Here is a 20,495-nt window from a genome sequence, read left to right as displayed (position 1 = left end):
TCTAAGGTATTTTTGTTAGAGCAGCCCGAGCTGACCAAGACACTGACCTCAACTTAACCAACACAGCATGCCTCCTGTAATGCTTTGCTTCATGCCCAAGACATGGCGAAGGGTCTTGGCTGGGAGGCTTCACTCTAACTCCCATGAACTTCTTCCACTTGGTGAGTTCTATTCTTAGCTATGGTTGAGTTTATTTCCAAACCTGTTTATGTCAGTTGCCCTTGATATTGGAGTCATGTGACTTAATAAAAGTTGACAAAAGCTGATGAGAGGTAGAAAGGAAAAGAGCCATGTCTGTGAAATCTAAGTGAAATGGAGAAGACCCCATATAAAAGGAAGTCACTGAAAAAAAATCACTGTTAAATTAGATGGCGAAAGTGTAGAACTCTGGAAGGATTCTGCATTCAGATTTCTTCCCAAGTGTCTTTGAGTTTCTGCTCCACTTTATATAAATAAAAACTATAAATCATCAGTGATGTAATATGGGTGTGGTTTAGGCAGAAAGACGTGTCTAAACTGTAGCCTCGTCCATCAAAACATTGGCAGACAGACGTACATTTTTATATAAGTACACTTTATTATGTTATAATTAATTCAAGATATGTAAGATGTGTAATTTTTATGATTCTCATCCTTATTGACTTTGTTTGAACCAACCTCAATCGTACCAAAGAAGAAGGATCCTACAGTTTTATTATTAAAATCACCAAGGTTATTATAATCAAATTGATGAGGTAAATACTACTGGTATCTCCATTTTGCAACTGAGAAAATGGGCTCGAGAGACTTGGCCAAGGTCACTTAGCAGCTAAGGGGTGGGTATTTGAGCCCAAATCTGTCTGATGCCAAAGCCCACATCTTAGACTGTCTCTCAATGGCCCATGGGATGGACAACTCAACCCCCAGACCACAGCCTGGACCCCCAGATGTTAATCAGTCTCTGAACTCTGCACTTGCCCAGCCCCAGCCCCCTAGCTTCTTACCTTAGGGCCTGGACGTCCTGGGTAACCTGGGAGACCTGGTACCCCAAGCTTGCCCTGTAGAGAGATTATGAGACAAAGGTCAGAAATTACAACCAGGAGGTCAAAGGGGAAGGGCAAGATGACTGCGGCATGGTGGCAGGGGCAGTAGGATGGGATTCAGGGACACATGAGTTCAAGCCCTGACTCCTGCTAGGCTACAGACATGTCCTTGGGTGGGTCATTCAACCACTCCAAATCTCAGTTTCCTTGTCTGTAAAATGGGGAGAAAAATGCCTATTGCATGTGGTGGCTATGCGGATAAAAATAAGATAATGTGCATGGAATTGCTTTAATGCCGAGCTGAGGAATTAAAGGAGATGGTAAATGTGGTAGCAGCCTCCTGAGGTCAGAGGTAAAAGAGGAGAGGGCAGAGGCAAAGGGCCCCGGGAACACCTGGACTGCAGGTTGGGAAGCTGGAGGGGGTGACCAAGGTCCATTCACCTTCTCCCCAGCTGAGCCTGGAGGGCCCTCCTCGCCAGCCAGCCCCTCCTGCCCCTTCAGCCCTTCAGGACCATCCTCTCCTCGGGGACCTGGTGGTCCGGGTTGCCCCTGGAATAGAAAGGAGACGCCCTAATATCAGTCCTTTGTCATTCCTGCTCCTTCCAGCCCGCTACCTTAGCTCCAGCTCACCTTCTCCCAATCTCCCCTAGACCCACCAGCCCCTCATCTGAAGATTGTCTTACCCAATCGCCTTTAAGCCCCACATCACCCTTGAAGCCTGGGAAGCCATCCTCTCCCTGGGTGAGAGAGAGTGCAGAGGTCAGAGGTCAGGGTTTCAGGGAAGGGACACAGCCAGAGTCCCATTATTAAGGCTCTCCCCTCCCCAGGAACCCCCTCCCTTCTCACCTTCTCTCCTTTCTCCCCCTGGTGGCCCCGGTTGCCAGAGGTACCCTGTAAAATAAAAAAGCTCTCAGGTCCCTCCCTGCTTATGAAGGGCCTCAAACTCAGTCCCATGCCCCGAAACAGCCAGGACAGTCCTAAGAGGATGTTGGTTGGGAGTAGGGGGGCAGCCTCAGAGGAAGTGACCTTTCCCCAAAGCCTGCTAATGTGATGTACAACAGGCTGCCTCTCCCCCGCCCCTACCCACTGGCTGTCTCCCAAGGTCATCTGTGTGGGGGTGTGCAGGGAAAGCCAAATTTCCCAGTAATTGATTCCTGTCTCCCAGGGACACTGTGTCCACAGTTCCTTCTGGCAGGAGAAGGAAGATGAACATTCCAGGCCAGAGACTCATTCTAAAGGCAAAGGAATGTTCCCCATTGTGCTGGCTACAATGCGACTCTGTGCCTGGCAACAAGGCGAGTCTGTGCATGGCTCAGTGCAAGCCCAGATGCTCCTCACACCAAAGTCTGGGCTCCGGCAGCCAGGGAAGCTGCTCTTGGCTACAATGTAACTGAGCTCAGCAACTACAATGAAATTGTACTTGGATACAATATAACTATATGTTTTGACAACAGCTTGACTATTTCAAGCCACAGGGAGACACAGCGTAACCGAGCTCAGTGACTACAATGAAATTGCACTTGGATACAATATAACTATGTGTTTTGACAATAGTGTGACTGTCTTTGGCCACAGGGCAATTCACTTGACCACAATGTAACCAAGCTTGGCTACAATGATTCTCTGGCCTTGGCTGCAATGTAACTAGACTCAGCTACAACCTAGGCTTCAACTTCTATAACTATGCATGACTACAATGTAACTCTGAGTTTGGACACCCAAAGGACTCTGTGTAGCCACCTCCTTGGCTATACAATGCAAAAATGTGATTAATCAGCTCTTGGCTACTACCAAATTCTGTTCCTAGACCACTGGTAACACTGTACCTACACTTGGCTACAATGTAACTGGACTCAGCTACCATATAGATGTGAATTCCAATGTCCCTGCCCTTGGTCAAGAGTGCACCTCTATTTAGCCACAGTACAGCTCTCAGCTCGTCCCAGCATCACCGTGCTCATAGATCGTGTGGCTCTGGGCTTGAGTTAAAACACAACCATCTGCTTGACTACAATGTGCTGACCTGTACTTGGATGTGGCGTGTGTGCTTACAGCAAAATGGGTTCAGCCTCTAATGGCTTAACTGTCCTCAACTACAAGGCAACAACCACGCTGTAATGCTGTCCTGTGGCTGTTGGGCTCCAAAGTAACACACACACTTCTATATATTGTCAGTCAGATTCAAACCCCACTCCCACTACACCTTGCCTAGCAGACTGAGTCCTTTCATCCCACATGCAGAAGTTCCTGATGGAGCTGGTCTCCAAAGCCAATGCTGATGAATCACCCCTTACCTGCAGGCCCCAAGCATCACCTACCTTTACACCCCGAGGTCCAGGATAGCCTGGAGGACCTGCCGATCCTGGTGGACCCTGAGATGGAGATAAGATCAGTGCCATCCTGTCCTCCCCCCTCCATGTGCTCAGTGCCCTCCTCTCTCTCCTCATCGGCCCCTGAGTACCAACCTTCATTCCCAACCCAGCCTTTCTCAGGTCACTCACCTGGGCCCCTTTCTCTCCCGTGGGACCTTCATGGCCTGGGTGACCCTGGGGAGAAAACATTCAAACTTGTCAGAGACCTAGATTTGACCATCCAAATTCCAAAGCCTCCTCATTCTTCTTCCTCCTTCTTCCAGCTCCCAGTTCTTACCGGAGGGCCATCAGATCCTGGGACGCCTGGAATTCCTAGGTTTCCAGGGGGACCCTGAAAAAAGATGAACAGTAGTGGGAGACAGAAGGTCTCAGAGCCCAGCGTTCCACCAGGACCAGCCCTACTCAGATACACAGCTAAAGGTTAGAGAAGAAGCAGATCCCACCGGCCTGGAAATCTCTGCTGAACTCTGCCCAGACTTGCTGTGTGACCCTGGCCAAGCCCCTCCCCTCTCTGAGTCTCAGAAATCCTCTGCCTCTGGGAGGATTGAGACAAGGGATGTAAAAACAGTGTGAGAGACATTTGGGTTGAGGGGTTCCCCAGACACACCCATTTCTTTAGAAGTGCCTCCCACCCACAGCTCCATCTGATGAGGGAGGGTCTAGGCAGGCATGAGGTGACCCCCTACGTCCTACAAACAGTTGACAGATCCAGAGGTGGGCACCGTGGCTCAGCTAAGCCAATTAGATTCTCTCCTGAAATTTCCAGGTAAGGGATACCTTACCTTATAGAAACTATGTTCACATGGATTTAGGTAAAGAAACTATAAGGTCTTGAGGAGCTAGGGACTAAGATGGTGACAAAACAGCACAAGATTGTGTAGAAATAGAAGTTGGGGGTGAGGAAAGACTAAGATATGTGCAAAAAGAAGGTTGTCTGCAAGAGGAGATGGAAACACGTGCCAAGAAACAAAGATGACACCATAGGACCCAGAGAAAGGGCTCTCCTGGCCCATGAGTCTTGGTACTATTTTCTATGACTGGCTTCTGTGGGTTGCCCTGTATCCTGACAATATCCCCTGCTATGACCCAGCTTTGGTGGGTTTCTATTTCTTGCAACTGAACCTTCCCCAACAACGACACTTTGTAACTCTGGGCTTATTTAGGGAACGTTGCAATTTATCATTATCCAGGGTTAACAAAAGGGGCCCTGGGGGGAAGCTTTTCCTGCAGACAGAGTTGAAGGAAGAAGACATGGGGATTGGGGTTAGGTAGAGCTGTCACTCACCTTCTCCCCAGGAGGGCCAATGGGTCCCTGGGGGCCAGGGAGTCCCTGAGGATATAAAAAAGAGGGCAAAGGAAGGCATGAGAAGGGGGCAGTGAGTGCAAAGAATGGGAAGGCTGGGAGTGGTCTATGACCTTGGCTGACCAATGCCACTCCCCATTATTGGAAAAGATAGCTCAAACCTGGGATCCAGGATTTCCCTGCTGTCCTGGGGGGCCTGGTTCTCCTGGAGGACCCTGGGGAGAAAGTGAGGGTTGCATGAAGCTGGAAGGGATCTGGTGTTGAGGTGTCAGTGAAGTTGAAATGGGGGGTCATGGGAGCGCACAAGGATATGGATGGTCATGGGGTCAGAGTGTCAGAAAGCATCAGGGGTCAGAAGGTAGAACACGTACCACATTTCCTTTGGCACCTGGAGCACCGTCAATTCCAACTACACCCTGGGGGAGGAGAAGTGTGAGACCAGGGCAGACACATGCGCAGGAGCCTGCATCTGACACACTGAGAGATGGGCAGAGAAACCAGGCAACAGAAATGGACATGCAGAGGAGACAAAGGCGAGAAAAGGACAGGCAGGGAGGTGGAGAGAGAGCGACATTCTTACCGGGCGTCCCAGGGGGCCAGGGGAGCCTCTAGGGCCAATCAGTCCTCGGGGGCCCTGCAAGGAAGCAGGAGCATTGTTCCAGCACCACTGCTCTGAGGCCCTGTGAGTCCTGACTCCCCCACCTGTGCCAGGCAAGGGGCCCAGGGGTCCCTGATACTCACCGGCTCCCCAGCCTGGCCGGTGGGCCCCGGAGGTCCCACTGCTCCCTGTGGGAAAGTGTCATCACTTGAGGAGGGGAGACGTACAACCCTTGGGGAACCACCTTCCCTCATCTGGGCAGCCGCTTCCAGTGGATTCAGTCAAAGCATGTGGCAGAATCCAGCCGACTGAGCACATGTGATTCAATACAGTCTCCTGACCCCAATCCCAGACCTGCAATCCTGGGTCTCACCTCCTAACTCAGTACTAGCCCCCAGCTCCTAATCCATCTTTTTGAGCCCCATTGGGGCCTCTAGTGCAGACCCTCACCCCCACCCAGTCTCCTGAATGCTCTACTCCTGTCTGACTCTCATCCTGGCTTTCCAGCTTCCAAATCATCCCCTAACGCTCTTCCAAACTTACCTTCTCACCATCCTCTCCTGGGGGGCCAGGTTGCCCCACATGGCCAAAGTCACCCTGGAGTGGGGAACAGAGGGGAGTTCACCAGAGTGGAGAGGTGGGGGTGGAGACCAGCCCCCCATGAAGGGCGATGGGGTACGTGGGGTGAAGACTCAGACACAGGGACGGAGGCTCTGATACTGGGGGCGAGGAGGGTGTCATGAATATTGGGAGGGGGCTTGGACATGGGGGAGGAGCCTCACACACTCACCCTTTGACCCTTCTCACCAGGCAGCCCAGGCAGGCCATCAAAGCCTCGATCACCCTGCACAAAGAAACAGCTGAGCCCTGAATCCTTGACCCTGACAGTCCCTCTGAGTCCCAGTCCCGGCCCCATCACCTACCTTAGGTCCGGTGTCCCCTGGGAGGCCCCGAGCCCCATCTGCTCCAGAGCGGCCCTATGGGGGAGGCGACATCATCAAGATACCTACTACCATATATCGAGCACCTTCCTCATGGAGCATCCTGTGCTGGGGGCTTATCTGCGAACCAATTTAACTTTCCAAATATATTTCAAACCCACCCATTATTTTTTTTTATTGAGGTCATAATGGTTTATAAAGTTGTGAAATTTCAGGTATACATTATTATTTATCAGTTTTTGTATATACTGCATTGTGCTCACCACCAATAGTCTAATTTTTATCTATCACCATATATATGTGCCCTTTTACCCCTTTTGCCCACCCCTCAATCCCCTTCCCCTCTGGTAACCACTAATCTGTTCTCTTTATCCATGTGTTTGTTTATCTTCCACATATAAGTGAAAACATGCACTGTTTGTCATTCTCTGTCTGACATATTGCACTTAACATAATACCCACAGGGTCCATCCATGTTGTTGCAAATGGGATGATTTTGTCTTTTTTATGGCTGAGTAGTATTCCATTGTATATATATACCACATCTTCTTTATCCATTCATCAGTTGATGGGCACTTGTCAAACCCACCCACTATTCTTTATCCCTAGTACTTTTGCTCTAGTGCATGTCAACATCATCACAAAAATTAAGAACCCTCATCTTCAGGCTCCATTAACCACCCTGCTGCAGGTTCCTCATTGCACTTAAAACTGTCTGGAATTATCTTGTTCGTCATTCCTCCACAACGTGCCAGTCTTTTCTGTTGCACATGCTGTTCCTTCTACTTGGAATGCCCTTCCTCTCCTGTTTACTTGGCTATACCTCAGATCTCAGTTCAAGCATCAGTCCCTCTGCCAAGTCCTCCCTGACTCTGACCTGGCCAGATACCTTTGTCACACATTCAGAGGAGCTGCCATTCTCTGCCCTCTTATCCCAATAATGACACCAGTAGACCCCGGGGGCACAGAGCCGAGGCTCATGTTGGGAATTGAGGGATGGATTCCTAGGAGTCACTCACCATCTTTCCCTCTCGGCCAGGGGGCCCAAGAGGGCCCTGAAGGCCCCGGGGACCCTAGAAGAGACAGAAAAGGAGGAAGAAAAAGGAGAATAAGAAGGAGGAAGGACTTATTTTAAATCATTCCCAAGGAAGGGCAGTAATTGCAAGGGTATTCCCAGACCCCCTGTCATTTTCCCCAACTAGCACTTTATCCTGTGGCCCCAGGAGAAGACCCTTCCCATCCAATCCTGTCCCCACCCCCACCAATCTCACCTGTGGCCCCATTTCTCCCATCTCTCCTTTCAGACCGGGATACCCAGGGAGACCCTTGGAGGAAGAGAGATGGGGTAAAGCGGTCAGAGGAAGGTCACCCCCTCTCCACGGATGTATCCCCCTTTTCCATGTAGCCTCGTCACTCACCACGGGGCCTGGGCGCCCAGTGAGCCCCACTGGGCCAGGGGGGCCTTTCATAGAGAGCTGGAAACACAGAGAGGAACAGAGCCTCAGCTCTCCCACAAGATCCCCAACACTCCCCACAAGAGCATCTTCAGGAGACAAATAGCCACCTGTCTCCTGACTAGCCGTCATTATCCTCCACGTCTGTCATTCTCTCAGTGGCCTCCCATTACCCTGCCCCCCCGCATCGGTCACTTAATTGTGCTCCACTCACCTGAGCCTGTTGCAGTACTGCTTGAGCCTGGGCCTGCTGGAAGGAGACTGGGGGTCCTTTGAGGGAGCCGCTTAAATACTGGAACTAGGGGGCAACTAGTGGTGAGGGGAGCCCCAAAGAGAGGCCCCCTCCTGGGTCAGGACTCCATGTCCCGAGGCTGTGCCACCCTATCTCCTTCTTACCGGCATCATGATGACAGTGCCTGGTAGACCCCGGATCCCATCGATACCAGGAATTCCTGGGAGGCCAGCAGGGCCCTGAGAGAGGGAGGGAGACAGAGGGATGAAGGCAGAGAGATAAAGGAAAGGATGGGAGCAGGAGGGGACAGAGAGAGACAGAGGTTAGAGACAGAGATGGAGGGGAGAGGGGAGAGAGGCAGAGGGGGTAGAGGCAGAGAGATGGAAAGAGGGAGGCAGGGAAAGACACAGAGGGCAAGAGAAGGATAGAGAGATGCAGGGAGGGAGAGAGTTACAAAAAGTGGCAGAGACAGAAACAGAGACAGAGACAGAGAGAAGAGAGGTGAAGAAACAGAGACACAGGGAGAAAGACAGAGATGAAAGAAACTCAGGGATAGAGACAGACAGAAGGAGAAAAGAGAGGATAGGCCCCCAGAGACAGAAGAGGAGCCAGAGTGATAATTCACAGATAGGAAGAAAGGCGACCAGGAGGGATCTGTGCCAGCTCCAAGACAGTGTCCGCAGTCCCAGCCTCTCAGACCCACGATCAGACATCCACGCTCCCAACCTCAGCTCCACGACCTGAAACCTCACTCCCCGAGAAGGATACAGCCCAGGGGGAGTCTCTTACCGGTGGACCAGGGTCCCCAGGGAATCCTGGGGGGCCAGGAGGGCCTGAGGGGCCAACCACCCCCTGTTGGGGACAAAGGAACAGAAGTCATGAGAAGGGCAAAGTCTGAGCCAGGCTGGCTTCTGACCCACCACTGACCCCACGGTCACCTTCCCACCCATCACTGAGCCATTTCTGGCCCCTCGATACTATACTGACCCACATCAACCCCCAACTTTACATCCCAATGCCTATTTTGACTCATCCTTTGAGCCTCAAATGTCCAATAGTCTTTGAATGATCCAGCAACATTTCACCCCAGGGGCTCAAACATTGGAAGAGAAAGACAGGAAGAGGGGAACACAGCCATGACTCACCCGGGGTCCAGGGGCTCCTGGAGGTCCCTCAAACTGCTGTCCCTGAGGAGAAATGAGTGTGACCCCCATTCTAGCCCAAGATCCTCCACCACCCCCGCAGCCCCACACCCCTCACCTGTTCAATCACGCCTGGTTCTCCTTTAGCTCCCTTCTCTCCGGCACCCTGGGGCAGGGGAGTGGAGAGAAAAGGGTTGTGAGCCCAGAACTCAGACATAGAAGTCCCAGCTAACTGACCTCACACTCGTCTCGCACGCATGCGCTCGGGCACGCACTCATGCATGCACTCTGAGTGCACTCTGCCATTCTTTCTTCAACCAACGCGTTTTGAGCAGCACAGCATCCAGCTTCAACCTGGCCGGGGAGCAACCAGGTGAAGAGCATGAACTCTGGAGCTCATGGGGCTCCTAATCCTGCGGGGTCCTAATCCTGGAGCTGCCTCTCACTAGCAGAGTGATGTTGGGCAACTTATTCAACTCCTACGGCCTCACTTGCAAAGCCAGTGGGTGAATGACAACTGTATACATCCCATGGGAAGATGAATGAGTTAAAACAATGCTTGACACCTAACAGGCACTCAAGGGAAGTTGGTTAGAACTATTCACCTTCTCTCCTGTCCAACACCAAGGCTGGAACCTGGGCTGCCTTCTCTGTCTGCGTTATTGTCCTAGGCAACCTCATTCAAACCCTTGACTAAAGATAGCATCGCTCTGCTAAGTCCCAAGTCTTGATCTCCAGCCTAGACATTTCCCTTGAACTCCAGAATCTTCTAAGCAATCACTCGCTTGACATCGCCATGTGGATGCCAAACAGGTGTCGGTAATTTAGCCCATCCAAAATGAGATCCTTGACACTTTCCACCTGCTCCAGGCTTCCCGCTCTCACTCAATGGTGCCACCGTGCATCCACCTGGTCATCCTTGCATCTTTTTCCACCTCCAGCAGCAAAAGCAAAATGGAGCATGGCCCAAATCTGTCTAGTTTCTCTATCCCCACCACCACCACCACCGTCATCCAGATCACCACTCTCTGTTGTGTAGACTACTGGTTTCCCTGCTGCCCCTCTGGCTCCCCCTACAGTCCATGTGCTGTTCAGCAGCCAGAAGGAGCTGTTAAAACGCCAAGTCAGATCATGTTGCATCTCAAGTGGTTTCTCATCTTGCTTAGATTAAAAGCCAAAGGCATCACCCTACCCACAGAGCCATCCATTAGCACAATGCCTGTCACATTAACACAGTGTCTGTCGATAAATATTTGTCAACTGCACTGGGGTGGTGGGAAGGCATTCTAGGCAACAAAAAGAAGGCAAGAGAGAGGATGTGGTTGTGCGTGGCTCCAGACAGGAATCCCTCCCCCTGCACCTAACCTGGCCACCCAGACTCACAGAAAGGATCTGGAACTGAGTCTGCGATAACCGTTCTGCTGCCCGGAAGTCAGGGCCCATGGTGGGGCCACCTCCTTCCTTGTCCTCTCTGGCCAACTCAGTCTTCAGGGTTCCCAGTTCGGTTTCGCTGTCAGGGCTCAGGCCCCCCTGAGGACATTGGGACAGAGCAAGTTTGCCCCTGAACTCTTGATTATCTGCCACCACCACTGCCCTGCACAGCCCCGCCCACTTCCCACCGACCTCTGCAATGGTGACGTTGTTGCCAATAGTCACAGCCGTGGTGATGACCAAAGGTGTGGGCGTCGGAGACGGAATTGGAGCTGGTGTCTCTGTCTGCGGGATGTCAGTGGAGGTCTGGAGCGGGGACGGGGGAAAATCAAGTCTGGGGTCAGGGAAATCAAGACAAAAAGGAGGTAAAGGAGGAGACAGGCCCTGCCCCCTGGAGTGCCCAGTTTAGGGAGGAGGACAGAGGAGGATTCCCAAAAACATCAGAGGGATGTAGGGTAGAGGGCTGGCCAGTGGAAGCGACGATGTCCTGGCTGGACCAGGAGAGCCAGCAGGGGGAGCTCTCGTGTGGAGGAGGGGCTGGGCTGGCCGGGTCTGGCAGGCCTGGAAGCAGGAATGGGGTTGGCCCCTGAGCCCAGCAGTCAGGGTCAAGGTCCAGCACTCGGGGCCAGACTCCAGAAGCCTATCCCACGTGTCCGGTCCCAAGACAGAGCTCAGCAGTCAGCCAGCCAGGCTGCAGTCAGAAAGGGAGCAGCGGCTCCTTCTGGCCTGGACAGCTGCAGAGGAACTGGGTCAAGGGTGCGAAGAGGGTGGTGGGGCCCCGGTGAGGGGCTGGGGCTGAGGAAAGGGATGGGGAGGGATAGGCTACTCTTGGTGTCCTTGTTCTGGGCCTGAAGTGATCATTTCTTTCTCCTTGCTGATGCTGAGAGCAGATGTCATGCAATCAGTGACCTCCCAACCAAGGACCCCAGCCAATAGCCCACACCAAGGACCACTACCCAGTGACCCACCAACTAATGACCGCCATCAATGGCCCCCAATCATTCCTACAATCAGTGACCCATTAGTGACCCCCAATTAATGACCCCCACCAATGACCCCTAACCAATGATCCACACAGAGGGACCTAACCAATGACCCCCTCAACTAATAAGCCACATCATTGGCCTCCCACCAATAATTCCTCTAACCAGTGATGCATCAGAGGCCCTCCAATTAGTGACCCCCATCAACAACTCCAACCAGTTACTCTCCCATCCAGTGACCTCCCCAACCAATGACCTCAACCAGTGACCCCCAACTAATACACCCCACCAGTGACCTCTAATCAATTATTCCTTTAACCAATGATCCTTCAACAATGAATACCCCTTAGTGAGTCTGACTAGTGCTCCTCAACCAATGACCTGCAAACAGTAATTCCACTAACCAATGACCTTTCAATGACTTCCCAACTAATAACCCATCAGGGACTCCCAAACTAATTATCCTATCCATGAACCCCTGAAAGTCACTCCTCCAACTAGTGACTCCAATTGATGACCCCACTAGTGCCCTCCAGTCAGTGGTCCCCCACTGATGACTTCCCCAACTAATGATCCCCAGCAATGACCCCTCTCCACCATTAATCCCAAACTAGTGACGCCAATAAGACCAACAGTGGCCTCCATCAATGACCTATAACAGTGACCTCCAGCTGGGAACCCCCTAAACCCTGACCTCAATCAATAACTCTCTACAGTGACCCACCCAACCAGCAATCTCAATCAAGCAGGCCAAATAGTGTCCCCCAATTCTAATTAGTGACTCCACCAATGAATAACCATCACCAATGATCCCAACCAGTCAACCTCAAACAATGACACACTAACTAATGAACCCATCATTCGCCCCAGCTAATGGGTACCCTTAAACAGTAGCCCTCACCAAGAACTCCCTAATAATAAGGTACTCATCTGGGTGTGCCCCCTCCCTCCAACCCCTCAGAACTGGAGGTTGGGGGGACAGAGATGGGAGAGCTCATAAGACAGGACCAACTCCTTTTCAGCTAGCTGAAAGTCAAAGGTCAGAGATTGGAGACTAGAGGCAGAGACCTTAGATGAGGTGCCAGTGGATCAGTGGAGATCAGAGGCCAGAAGTCAGGCAGTCAAAGAGCACAGGTGAGAGGTCTTAGGTCCCTTACCTCGTTCTCCGGGGAACCAGGAGGTGGACTCGGGGTCAAAGTTTCCTTGTTCTTCTTCTTCCTGCCTTTCCCCTTGCGACCTCGTCCTTTTTTCCTCCCTTTTCCCTTTCCTTTCCTTCGAGGGCGAGGGGTTTCTGGGTCACCCTGGGGGGCCTGAGAAGAGGGCCCCAATCAGGTCCGGAGCCCCTCAATGGAGGCCCCATCACTCAGGTCACCTGAGGCCATGCTGGCACACGGTCCATTGGTCCTGTGTTTGGAGCCAGGGCTCACTCAGCCCTGTGACATGGGGTCAAGGTCAATCATATGATATGGGGCCAAGGGTCACTCAGTTAGGATATGCTTGAGGGCAGAGGTCACTCAGCCCCATGGATGGGGGTCAGAATTCATTCATTCCTGTGACATGGAGCCAGAGATGACAAGCCCCTCACTCACCCCTGTGGCTGTAGGGTCCAGATTGTCACAGCCGGGAGGGTATTGCTTGCAGGCCTGGAAGGCAGCCTGAGGGTCCGGGCTAATCAGCAGCTCCTGAATATCTCCCTGGGGAGAAGGTGGGGGTCAGAGAAGGGGGCCACACGCTGACTCTGACCACATTCCAAGCAGCAAGGCTTGATGTTTCCCCACCCAGAGCTCCCGAAGTATAAGGAAGGGGTGGCTCTGCCCCAGCAATCCTTCTGCCCCTCAAAATCGAGGGAAGGTAGATTCTATCAGGGTCACACCAAATCACAACCACAAACCACACCCCACAACATCTGTCCCATCAGAGGTACATTTGTTCCTTATTCCTCGGGCACCTGGTGACAACTACTACGTGCCAGGTGCCCTTCAACATACTGGGGATAAGGAGGGGAACATGTGGATGAGGTCCCTGGCCTCCTGGAGGTGACACGCATCACAGTCACAGCCAGCACAGTCACCACCAACAGTCACCACACCCAAACCACATCTGTCACACAGCCACACAACATCGTGCCTCGCTGGTACCCAATGTCACAACCGCCCCGCACACAATCACACACCATCACAACAACCAGCACAGGCACACATCACAACCTTATCCTCCCATCATGAGCCAAGTACGCGCCGTCACAAATTCTCGTTTCGTGGCTCTATGATCTCACAGTTGCACGCTGCAAAGATGCACAACGATGCATGGTGCTCCCTGCTCTCAGCTTCCAGGTGCCAGGTTGAAGCTGGACATCCACCTTCCCCAATACCTTCTCCAGATTCAGGGAGTGGACAAGACCCCCTCCATCCTCTGCCTCAGTTTCCCCTATCACTGAACCGTTACCTCAAAAGTCTCCTCCCCGAAGTCCTGGGTCCCCAGCACAGTGATCCCAGCTGTACTGATGAATCGAGGCCCCTGGCCCAACACGGGGGACTGAGGTTCACAGTCAGCCACCAGGGTCACCATCCCACCGTCCACACTGACCGCCACACGGTGCCACCTGCAAGGGGACGGTCTCAGTGAAGGGTGCTTCTCACCCCAGCTCTCCCTGGACCCTCCCACCCTCCCTACACTCACCTGCCATCTGTGAGGTTGACCTGCTGAGGAAGCGGGCTGAAGGAGTCCCCTAGGAGGCCCAGAGCTGGCCCCAGGGCCAGGCCCAGCTGCCGGGCACCGCGCTCGTCGTAAATGGATAGAAGCACAGACTGGTTGGCGGGCTGGCCCCGCAGAGTGATCAGCACGGAGAAGTTCTCAGGAAAGTACCCATCTGGGGGTGGGGGAGGGTAGAGGGAAGGGGGCAGCTCAGATGGCCTGGCAAAGACCCGTGCTCCTAGGATGACCTCCAGTGCCTCCTGCCCTGACTCACCTGGAAAGAGCTCCCGCGTGGGGACACCTAGTGTGCTGGCCTTGCCCACTCTGAATGCCCGGTCGCCCTCCGGGACTCTCTGGGGGCAGAGGCCAGGCCCGGAAGGGACCCCAGCCTGGCTCCCCCGCACGCCCAGGACCTCCAGCACGTCCACAGGGTCTGCTGCGGAGAGAAGCCGGGGTGTGGGGCAGTTCAAACAAGCCCAGGACTCCGTGTGAGTGGCCCAGGTTTGGGGGACTCAGCCCTCTCCCAACTGTGCTCGTACGTCAGGGAGAAGGGACAGGCCTGGGACCCGCACCCCACCACCACCCCACAGCTGTTCCGGCCTCATCGGCCTGTTGACTCCTGGTCTTTTTCCCTTGGTTTTTGGTGATAAAAAAAAAAAAAGCTGACCTAGTTCTGGGATGAATCAAAGCTTCCTGGCCTGAGCCCCAGAGGCAGAGTGTCCCCCTCTCCACACTCCCCCACACCGGTTCCCTGGGGTTGCTTCCTGGGCCTGAAGCCCCCTTGCCAAGGGAAACCCACTTGGAGAGGAGGGGCTCCTTGTGTGGGTTCTTCCCCCACCTCCTACCTCTGACCTCTTCCTCTGACCACCACTTCCTCTGAACTTCTCTCTCTGACCACTACCACCCACGACCTCCTCCCTCTGACCATCACCTCTCCTGGCTGCTTCCTTCTGACCTCCCTCTTGACCATCATCACCCATGACCTCCTCCCTCTGACCACTGCCACTTCAGACCTCCTCCCTCTGACCACTCTTTCTCTGACTCTCCTCAATGACTTCTCCTTCTGATCACCCCCTCTGACCTCCTTCCCCTGCCTGACCCCGACCTCCTCCCTCTGACTCCCCCTCTGACCTCCTTCCTCTGAATTCTCTCTTATTCCCTCCTCTGGTCTTGTCCCTCTGCCTACCCCCTGACCTCCTCCCTCTGCCTATCCCAGTCTCCTCCTTCTGACCTGTGACCTCTCCATTTTATCACCCTCTCTGACCTCCCTCTTATGACCACTTCTCTCTGATAACCTCCTGACCTCCTCCCTCTGACCCTCTTCCTCTCATCCCAGCAAAAGAAGGGACTAGTCTGGCCCAACCAGATCCTAATCCCAGCCGTCCTACCAGCCCCACCCCACGCAGCTCGGCCAGTGCTAAGTGGAACCACATGGCTTGGGCAGGGGTGGGCGGGGGCTTCCCTGGGCCCAAAGCCCCTGCCTCATCTCCCTTCCCCCAGGCAGACTGTCCCACTGACCCCCTGGCCCAGCCTCTTGGCAGGAGCCAGATTCTACCGAATCTGCCCATGACCTCACCCTGGGGGCGGCTCTGCTGACCTCACCATTGGGAACTAGGGTGGGGGCCCAGACTTGGGGGAGACAGGGGTATGGATGAGGGACCCCCAATCCAGCTCCTCCTCGTTCAGACCCTCATTCTCCAGACTCTACAGAGCCCTGTCGCAGCCTCGGCTCCCCCTTGCCCCCAACCTCCTCCTTCTTTCTTTCTTCTCTCCCCCTCCCCGCCCTCTCTCTGTCCTACTTTCTCTGTGGGTCTTTCCAGGTCTCTGCCTGTGTCCAACTCTGAATCAGTCTCTCTCTCTCTCTGTGTCTTACTTTCTAGCTCTCTCTCACTCTCTAGCTCTCTCTGTCTCTTGGTATTTCGTTGGTTCTCCCATCTGTCTTTCTCTGTATGTCTCTATCTCTGTGCCTCCCTCTGTCTCTTTCTGTGTGTGGATTACTCCCCCCATGTCTCTCTCTCCATCCACACTCCCCTCCCCAACCCTGCCGCCGCCACCAGCCCCATCTCTAATTTCCTGTTCTGTGGCTGGGCTGTCATTAAGAGGTATTTGGGTTACAGGTCCCTGGGGCTAAGATCTGGGCTCCCAGGCTCTGCTGACCACAAGGGTCACTTCCCCACGGAACAATCATCCCAGATGGGGCCCAGGCGAGGGCTGAGAGCCATGACCTCACCCTGCGTGGCTCTCCCAGGCTCTCTCCTCACCCAGACCCCAGTCTGTATTCAGTGGGAAGGGTCTCCCCACGAGCAACTGCTCATTCACGTTTAAAAAGTCCTTCCCAGCATCTATCCCAAAAGTCTCCTGCTTCGATCTTGTGTCCCTTCTATAATGACCTTTCAGAGACTGACCGTCCTTTCTTTTCATGGCTGGCTTTGTGACAAGGAGACACACAAGAGGCATTGAGTCCTGACTGCAGGGCCAGGGGGTGGGGGTCTGTCAAGGACCCAGCCCGCCCTTCCCCCACAGACTCTCCCCTGTGCTAGTCAGGGCCGCAGGGAGGCATCGGGTGGGGTCTAGGACATGGAGGGCGACAGGGACCAGGCTGAGACAAGGTTGGGATCCCCTCAGATGTATAAGAGAGCATAGGTGTGAGTGTCTGTGTAAATGTGTATACATGTTACTCCGTAACATCCGTGAGATTGTGCAAGTACATGTGTGACTCTATATGGACTAAGGAATGACTGAGTGTGTGATTTGTGATGTGTCAACGTGTGAGAGTATTTGGCCCTCAGTGGAGAGATTAGGTGCAGTTCGTTGACTGGTGGCTGTGTGTCCGTGTGCGTCGGGGTCCTGGTGGTGAGCTCACAGTTCTGGGGGTCATGCAGGTGACTCTGTGATTGTAATGGCTCAGACTCGAGAGGGGCGGATGTGGTTACATGTGGGCATGTGGCCAAGTGAGCAAGTGGGTGACTGGTTGTAATGTTGATGGTGTTGTATGGGTGCCAGTGGAAGCATGTGTGACAGTTTAAAAGCGTAGGAGGGTGACAAAAGCTGGGACCGTGTGGCGTGTGGCTGATGGGGTTGCCTGGTCCTGGGGCAGCAGTGTTGAACATTCCTGGAGTCCCAGGGGACTTATATTCCAAATGGATGCCTGAGATTGCACGACGGTGTGCATGCGTGAGCGTGGGAATGGGGCATAGACCAATTTGGGATTATCCACATGAGCAGGCACCTCCCTGGACTCAAAGAAAGTATAGTATGGTGTGTGTGTGTGTGTGTGTGTGTGTGTGTGTTGGGAGGCTGAGTTCGCCTTAGGGAGAGGTTTCCAGGAGCGCCTAGCCTGGGATCTCGCAGACCAGAGAAGCCCCCTCGATCACCACTTGAGGGACCACGACCTTTCCGAACCCCGGGGCGCCCCCTACTCCGAACCCTGCGGGGCGGGGCGCGGCGTCTAGCCAGATGCGCGCAGCTGGGTGTGCGTCAGCGCTGACTCACCCGTCCGGCGGCCCCCGGGACCCTTGGGGGCCCCTGAGAAATTCCTCGGGAAAAAACACTGGAGACTTGCTCAGCTGGGGGGAGCAACTTCCACGCTCTCCCCCACCCGCGCTCCGCCCCGCCCCGCCCTGCGCCCCGCCCCGCCTCGCCCCTCACCGCGGCCCTCGAAGCCCTGTCCATGGTGCTGATCTCGGCTCTGGGGAGCGAGGGGTGGGGGGAGGGGGCAAGGGGTGAGGGGATAGGACGTGGGCGCGGACCAATTGGGGGCCAAAGAGGAAGAGGGAAAATAGGGTGAAGCCACTTGGGGAGACGCAAAGGGAACTCTGAAGCCTCAATTAGCCCCCTCCCATACTCGCCCCCACACACCATCACCCTCAGAATCATCCACTCCCGTCCTCATGGCCAATTATGTACACCCCAAAATCACACCCCTCACAGGGTCACCCAGAGACACACAATCACACCCGTAACACACACGATTATTCTCAAAATCAGCCCCACACACAGACACACTTGCACACCCACAACTCACAATCACACACTCCCCCAGGTATCACTGTCACCCATATCCACACAATCATCGTCAATCCCACACCCAGCCACACTCACAAATTCGCTCCAAATGGCCGCACACACATTGCTACACACACACACACACACACACACGTGTACACACATGCCTATGAGTTGCATTCATTCTCACGCACCGGCCAGTAAAATATGGTCACACATGTCTCCGCCCACCCCCCCCCCCCGCGGCCAGCTGTCACACCCACAAATCGCCCAGAGTCGGACGCTCGCGCCCGAACGCCGCACCGCAGCCACGCGCAACGCGCACGCCCCCTGTGCACGCCCCCCAGTCGCGGCTCCACTCCGTCTTTGGGGGCCTCGCTGGATCCTGCACTTTGGGTCACATCTCCTCCCTCCCAGCTCACCGGCCTGCGTCCGGGGCAGAAGCTGCAGCGAGGCTAGGAGCAGGCAGAGGCCGGCCCGCGGCTGGTCCAGGCCCCGGCGGCTCCCCATCCCGGCGGGGCCCGCACGCAAGGCGGGGGACCGGCCGGGGCGGCTGCGGGGCGCAGCGACTCCACGGGCTGGGTGCACTCGCCCGCGGCGGCCAGCTCTGCTCGGATCAGCAAGAGACTGCGCGAGACCCCGCCCTGGCCTCGCCCTGCGCTCCGGCTCCCAGCCAGGCGGGACTCGCCGGAGGGGGGTGGCTGACAGCTGGTGGAGGGAGTTGGGAAAGTTTGCGCTGAGTGCTGATTGGCCTGCTGGGGGCGGAGCCCTGGGCCGGGAGCTGGGCCCATCTCGCCCCACCCCACAGTGGAGGAGGAAGGTCATTCCCACTCGGCCTTAGGGTTCGGGGTCCCAGCCTCACCCAAACTCTTTCCTCTTAACAGGCTCCCTCAAAGGAGATCTTAGCTTCATTCAAAACTTCAGCCTCCATCCAGGCCCTGGAATTAGAAAGCACAGCTTTATACCAAATCCTTTCTGTTTCAACCAGGCCCCCAAATGCGGTCCCAGCCTCACACCGACACTCACCCACCTGCCTTACCCCAGTCTCTTAGCTCCTATTACAATAAGAGGTTCCAGCCTTACCCCAAAGCCTTCCCTTCAGGTCCCTAAATAAAACATCCTCATCCCACCTCAAACTTCACCCCAGATTCCAAAATAGGGTTCCCAGCCTTACCCCAAACCCTCGTGTCTCCACGGAAATTCCAGAATTGGACGTCCTGGCCCCACCCCCACACCCTCACCACAGATTCCAAAACATCGTTCTCGATTTCCCTCAAACTCTTAACCTTCAAATAAAGGGTCCCACATCCCTAGGCCTCCTCTCCCCAACTCAGGTCTCCAAATGGATGCCCCAGCCATAATTCCAAATCCTTACACACGCTCCCCTTAAATGGGGGAGGCTGGCCCCACCCCCAAGTAGGGCACTGCCGCTGGGAGGGGTGGATCCCTGCCATTCCTGGGGTGAGACAGGGCCCCTCTCACCCCACTGGGACCCCCCATTGTGAAGAGGCGCCCCGGGGTCAGGTGGAGCTGTCTGTGCAATTGAACAAGCACAGACATGTGGGATCCGTGAGAGCCTCTCCGGAGAGGAACCTAAGGGGCGTATCCTGGGCCCTGAACTGCCCCCCCTCCCAAAGGGGAAGAGGGAGAAGCCGGCAGCGCCTTCCTCCCGCCTCACAGACAAAGAGTCTCTGTGTCCCTGGAGACGAGGGGTGGGGGCCTTCTGGCCTGTGGGGGAGATAGGGGCCCCCAGGGAGTGAGGAGGAGAGGAAATCTCCCCAAGCCGCCCCTCCTCCTTCCCGGGACATCAGAGGCTAAGACTTCTCCAGCTAAAACTCTCATAAATTTCCTGCCCTGCCCTGCCCTGCCTTGCTGGGAAGTTCTTCCTATAGTCTATCCCCATCATCTGACATTTCTCCACCCATTCTCTCCTTGAAAGAACCCGCGGAGGACCACACTCTCTGTCACCTTCTCTCCCTCTCTTCTTCCAGAGATTCTTTGCCTAGAATAGAGACAGCAAGAGAATGCCCCTGCTAGTTCTCACCCTCCCTGAAACTCCCCCCAGCCCTGAATAATTTACAATCCTAATAAAAAGACCCCAGTTATGAGTGTAGCAGTGGGGAGAGGGAATTTTTGACAGATAAAGGATATGGGGCGTCTTGAGGATAAGGGATTCCCCCCAGCTGCCTGCAGAATCGGAGGCTCCAGGGGCCTCTTCACCCTGCAGGGCATCAGTTGGAGGGGGCCGAGGAGCCAAGGGTGGGTGGCAGGAGTCAGGTGCTGGCTAGCGGAGGTCACGCGTCCAGGGAGGGATCAAC

The 20,495-nt window shown here is 54.5% G+C and overlaps 1 protein-coding gene across 1 annotated transcript in view; it reads right to left on the bottom strand.

Annotated features, from left to right (window-relative positions):
- COL5A3 (collagen type V alpha 3 chain) overlaps positions 1-18,687 on the bottom strand; it is a 37,376-nt gene extending 18,689 nt beyond the window's left edge. The window contains exons 1-31 of the mRNA XM_014796962.2: positions 18,600-18,687; positions 14,447-14,608; positions 14,158-14,347; positions 13,924-14,080; positions 13,068-13,172; positions 12,636-12,788; positions 10,688-10,801; positions 10,448-10,594; positions 9,183-9,230; positions 9,068-9,109; positions 8,712-8,774; positions 8,087-8,161; positions 7,905-7,988; positions 7,655-7,711; positions 7,508-7,561; positions 7,256-7,309; positions 6,219-6,272; positions 6,086-6,139; positions 5,839-5,892; positions 5,439-5,483; positions 5,278-5,331; positions 5,069-5,113; positions 4,859-4,912; positions 4,680-4,724; positions 3,672-3,725; positions 3,524-3,568; positions 3,341-3,394; positions 1,869-1,913; positions 1,706-1,759; positions 1,464-1,571; positions 984-1,037 (exon numbers count right to left, since the gene is read on the bottom strand). Coding sequence (XP_014652448.2) covers positions 984-1,037; positions 1,464-1,571; positions 1,706-1,759; positions 1,869-1,913; positions 3,341-3,394; positions 3,524-3,568; positions 3,672-3,725; positions 4,680-4,724; positions 4,859-4,912; positions 5,069-5,113; positions 5,278-5,331; positions 5,439-5,483; positions 5,839-5,892; positions 6,086-6,139; positions 6,219-6,272; positions 7,256-7,309; positions 7,508-7,561; positions 7,655-7,711; positions 7,905-7,988; positions 8,087-8,161; positions 8,712-8,774; positions 9,068-9,109; positions 9,183-9,230; positions 10,448-10,594; positions 10,688-10,801; positions 12,636-12,788; positions 13,068-13,172; positions 13,924-14,080; positions 14,158-14,347; positions 14,447-14,608; positions 18,600-18,687 — 2,412 coding nt within the window. The remainder of the gene's footprint in view (positions 1-983; positions 1,038-1,463; positions 1,572-1,705; positions 1,760-1,868; positions 1,914-3,340; positions 3,395-3,523; positions 3,569-3,671; positions 3,726-4,679; positions 4,725-4,858; positions 4,913-5,068; positions 5,114-5,277; positions 5,332-5,438; positions 5,484-5,838; positions 5,893-6,085; positions 6,140-6,218; positions 6,273-7,255; positions 7,310-7,507; positions 7,562-7,654; positions 7,712-7,904; positions 7,989-8,086; positions 8,162-8,711; positions 8,775-9,067; positions 9,110-9,182; positions 9,231-10,447; positions 10,595-10,687; positions 10,802-12,635; positions 12,789-13,067; positions 13,173-13,923; positions 14,081-14,157; positions 14,348-14,446; positions 14,609-18,599) is intronic.
- Positions 18,688-20,495: the final 1,808 nt, after the last annotated feature.

Source organism: Ceratotherium simum, chromosome 39 (assembly GCF_057802395.1).
Source record: "Ceratotherium simum simum isolate JZ-2026a chromosome 39, ASM5780239v1, whole genome shotgun sequence".
NCBI classification, from domain to species: Eukaryota; Metazoa; Chordata; class Mammalia; order Perissodactyla; family Rhinocerotidae; genus Ceratotherium; species Ceratotherium simum.
The sequence above is the reverse complement of the archived record's forward strand: the minus strand, read 5'-3'. Positions and strand labels throughout refer to the sequence as shown.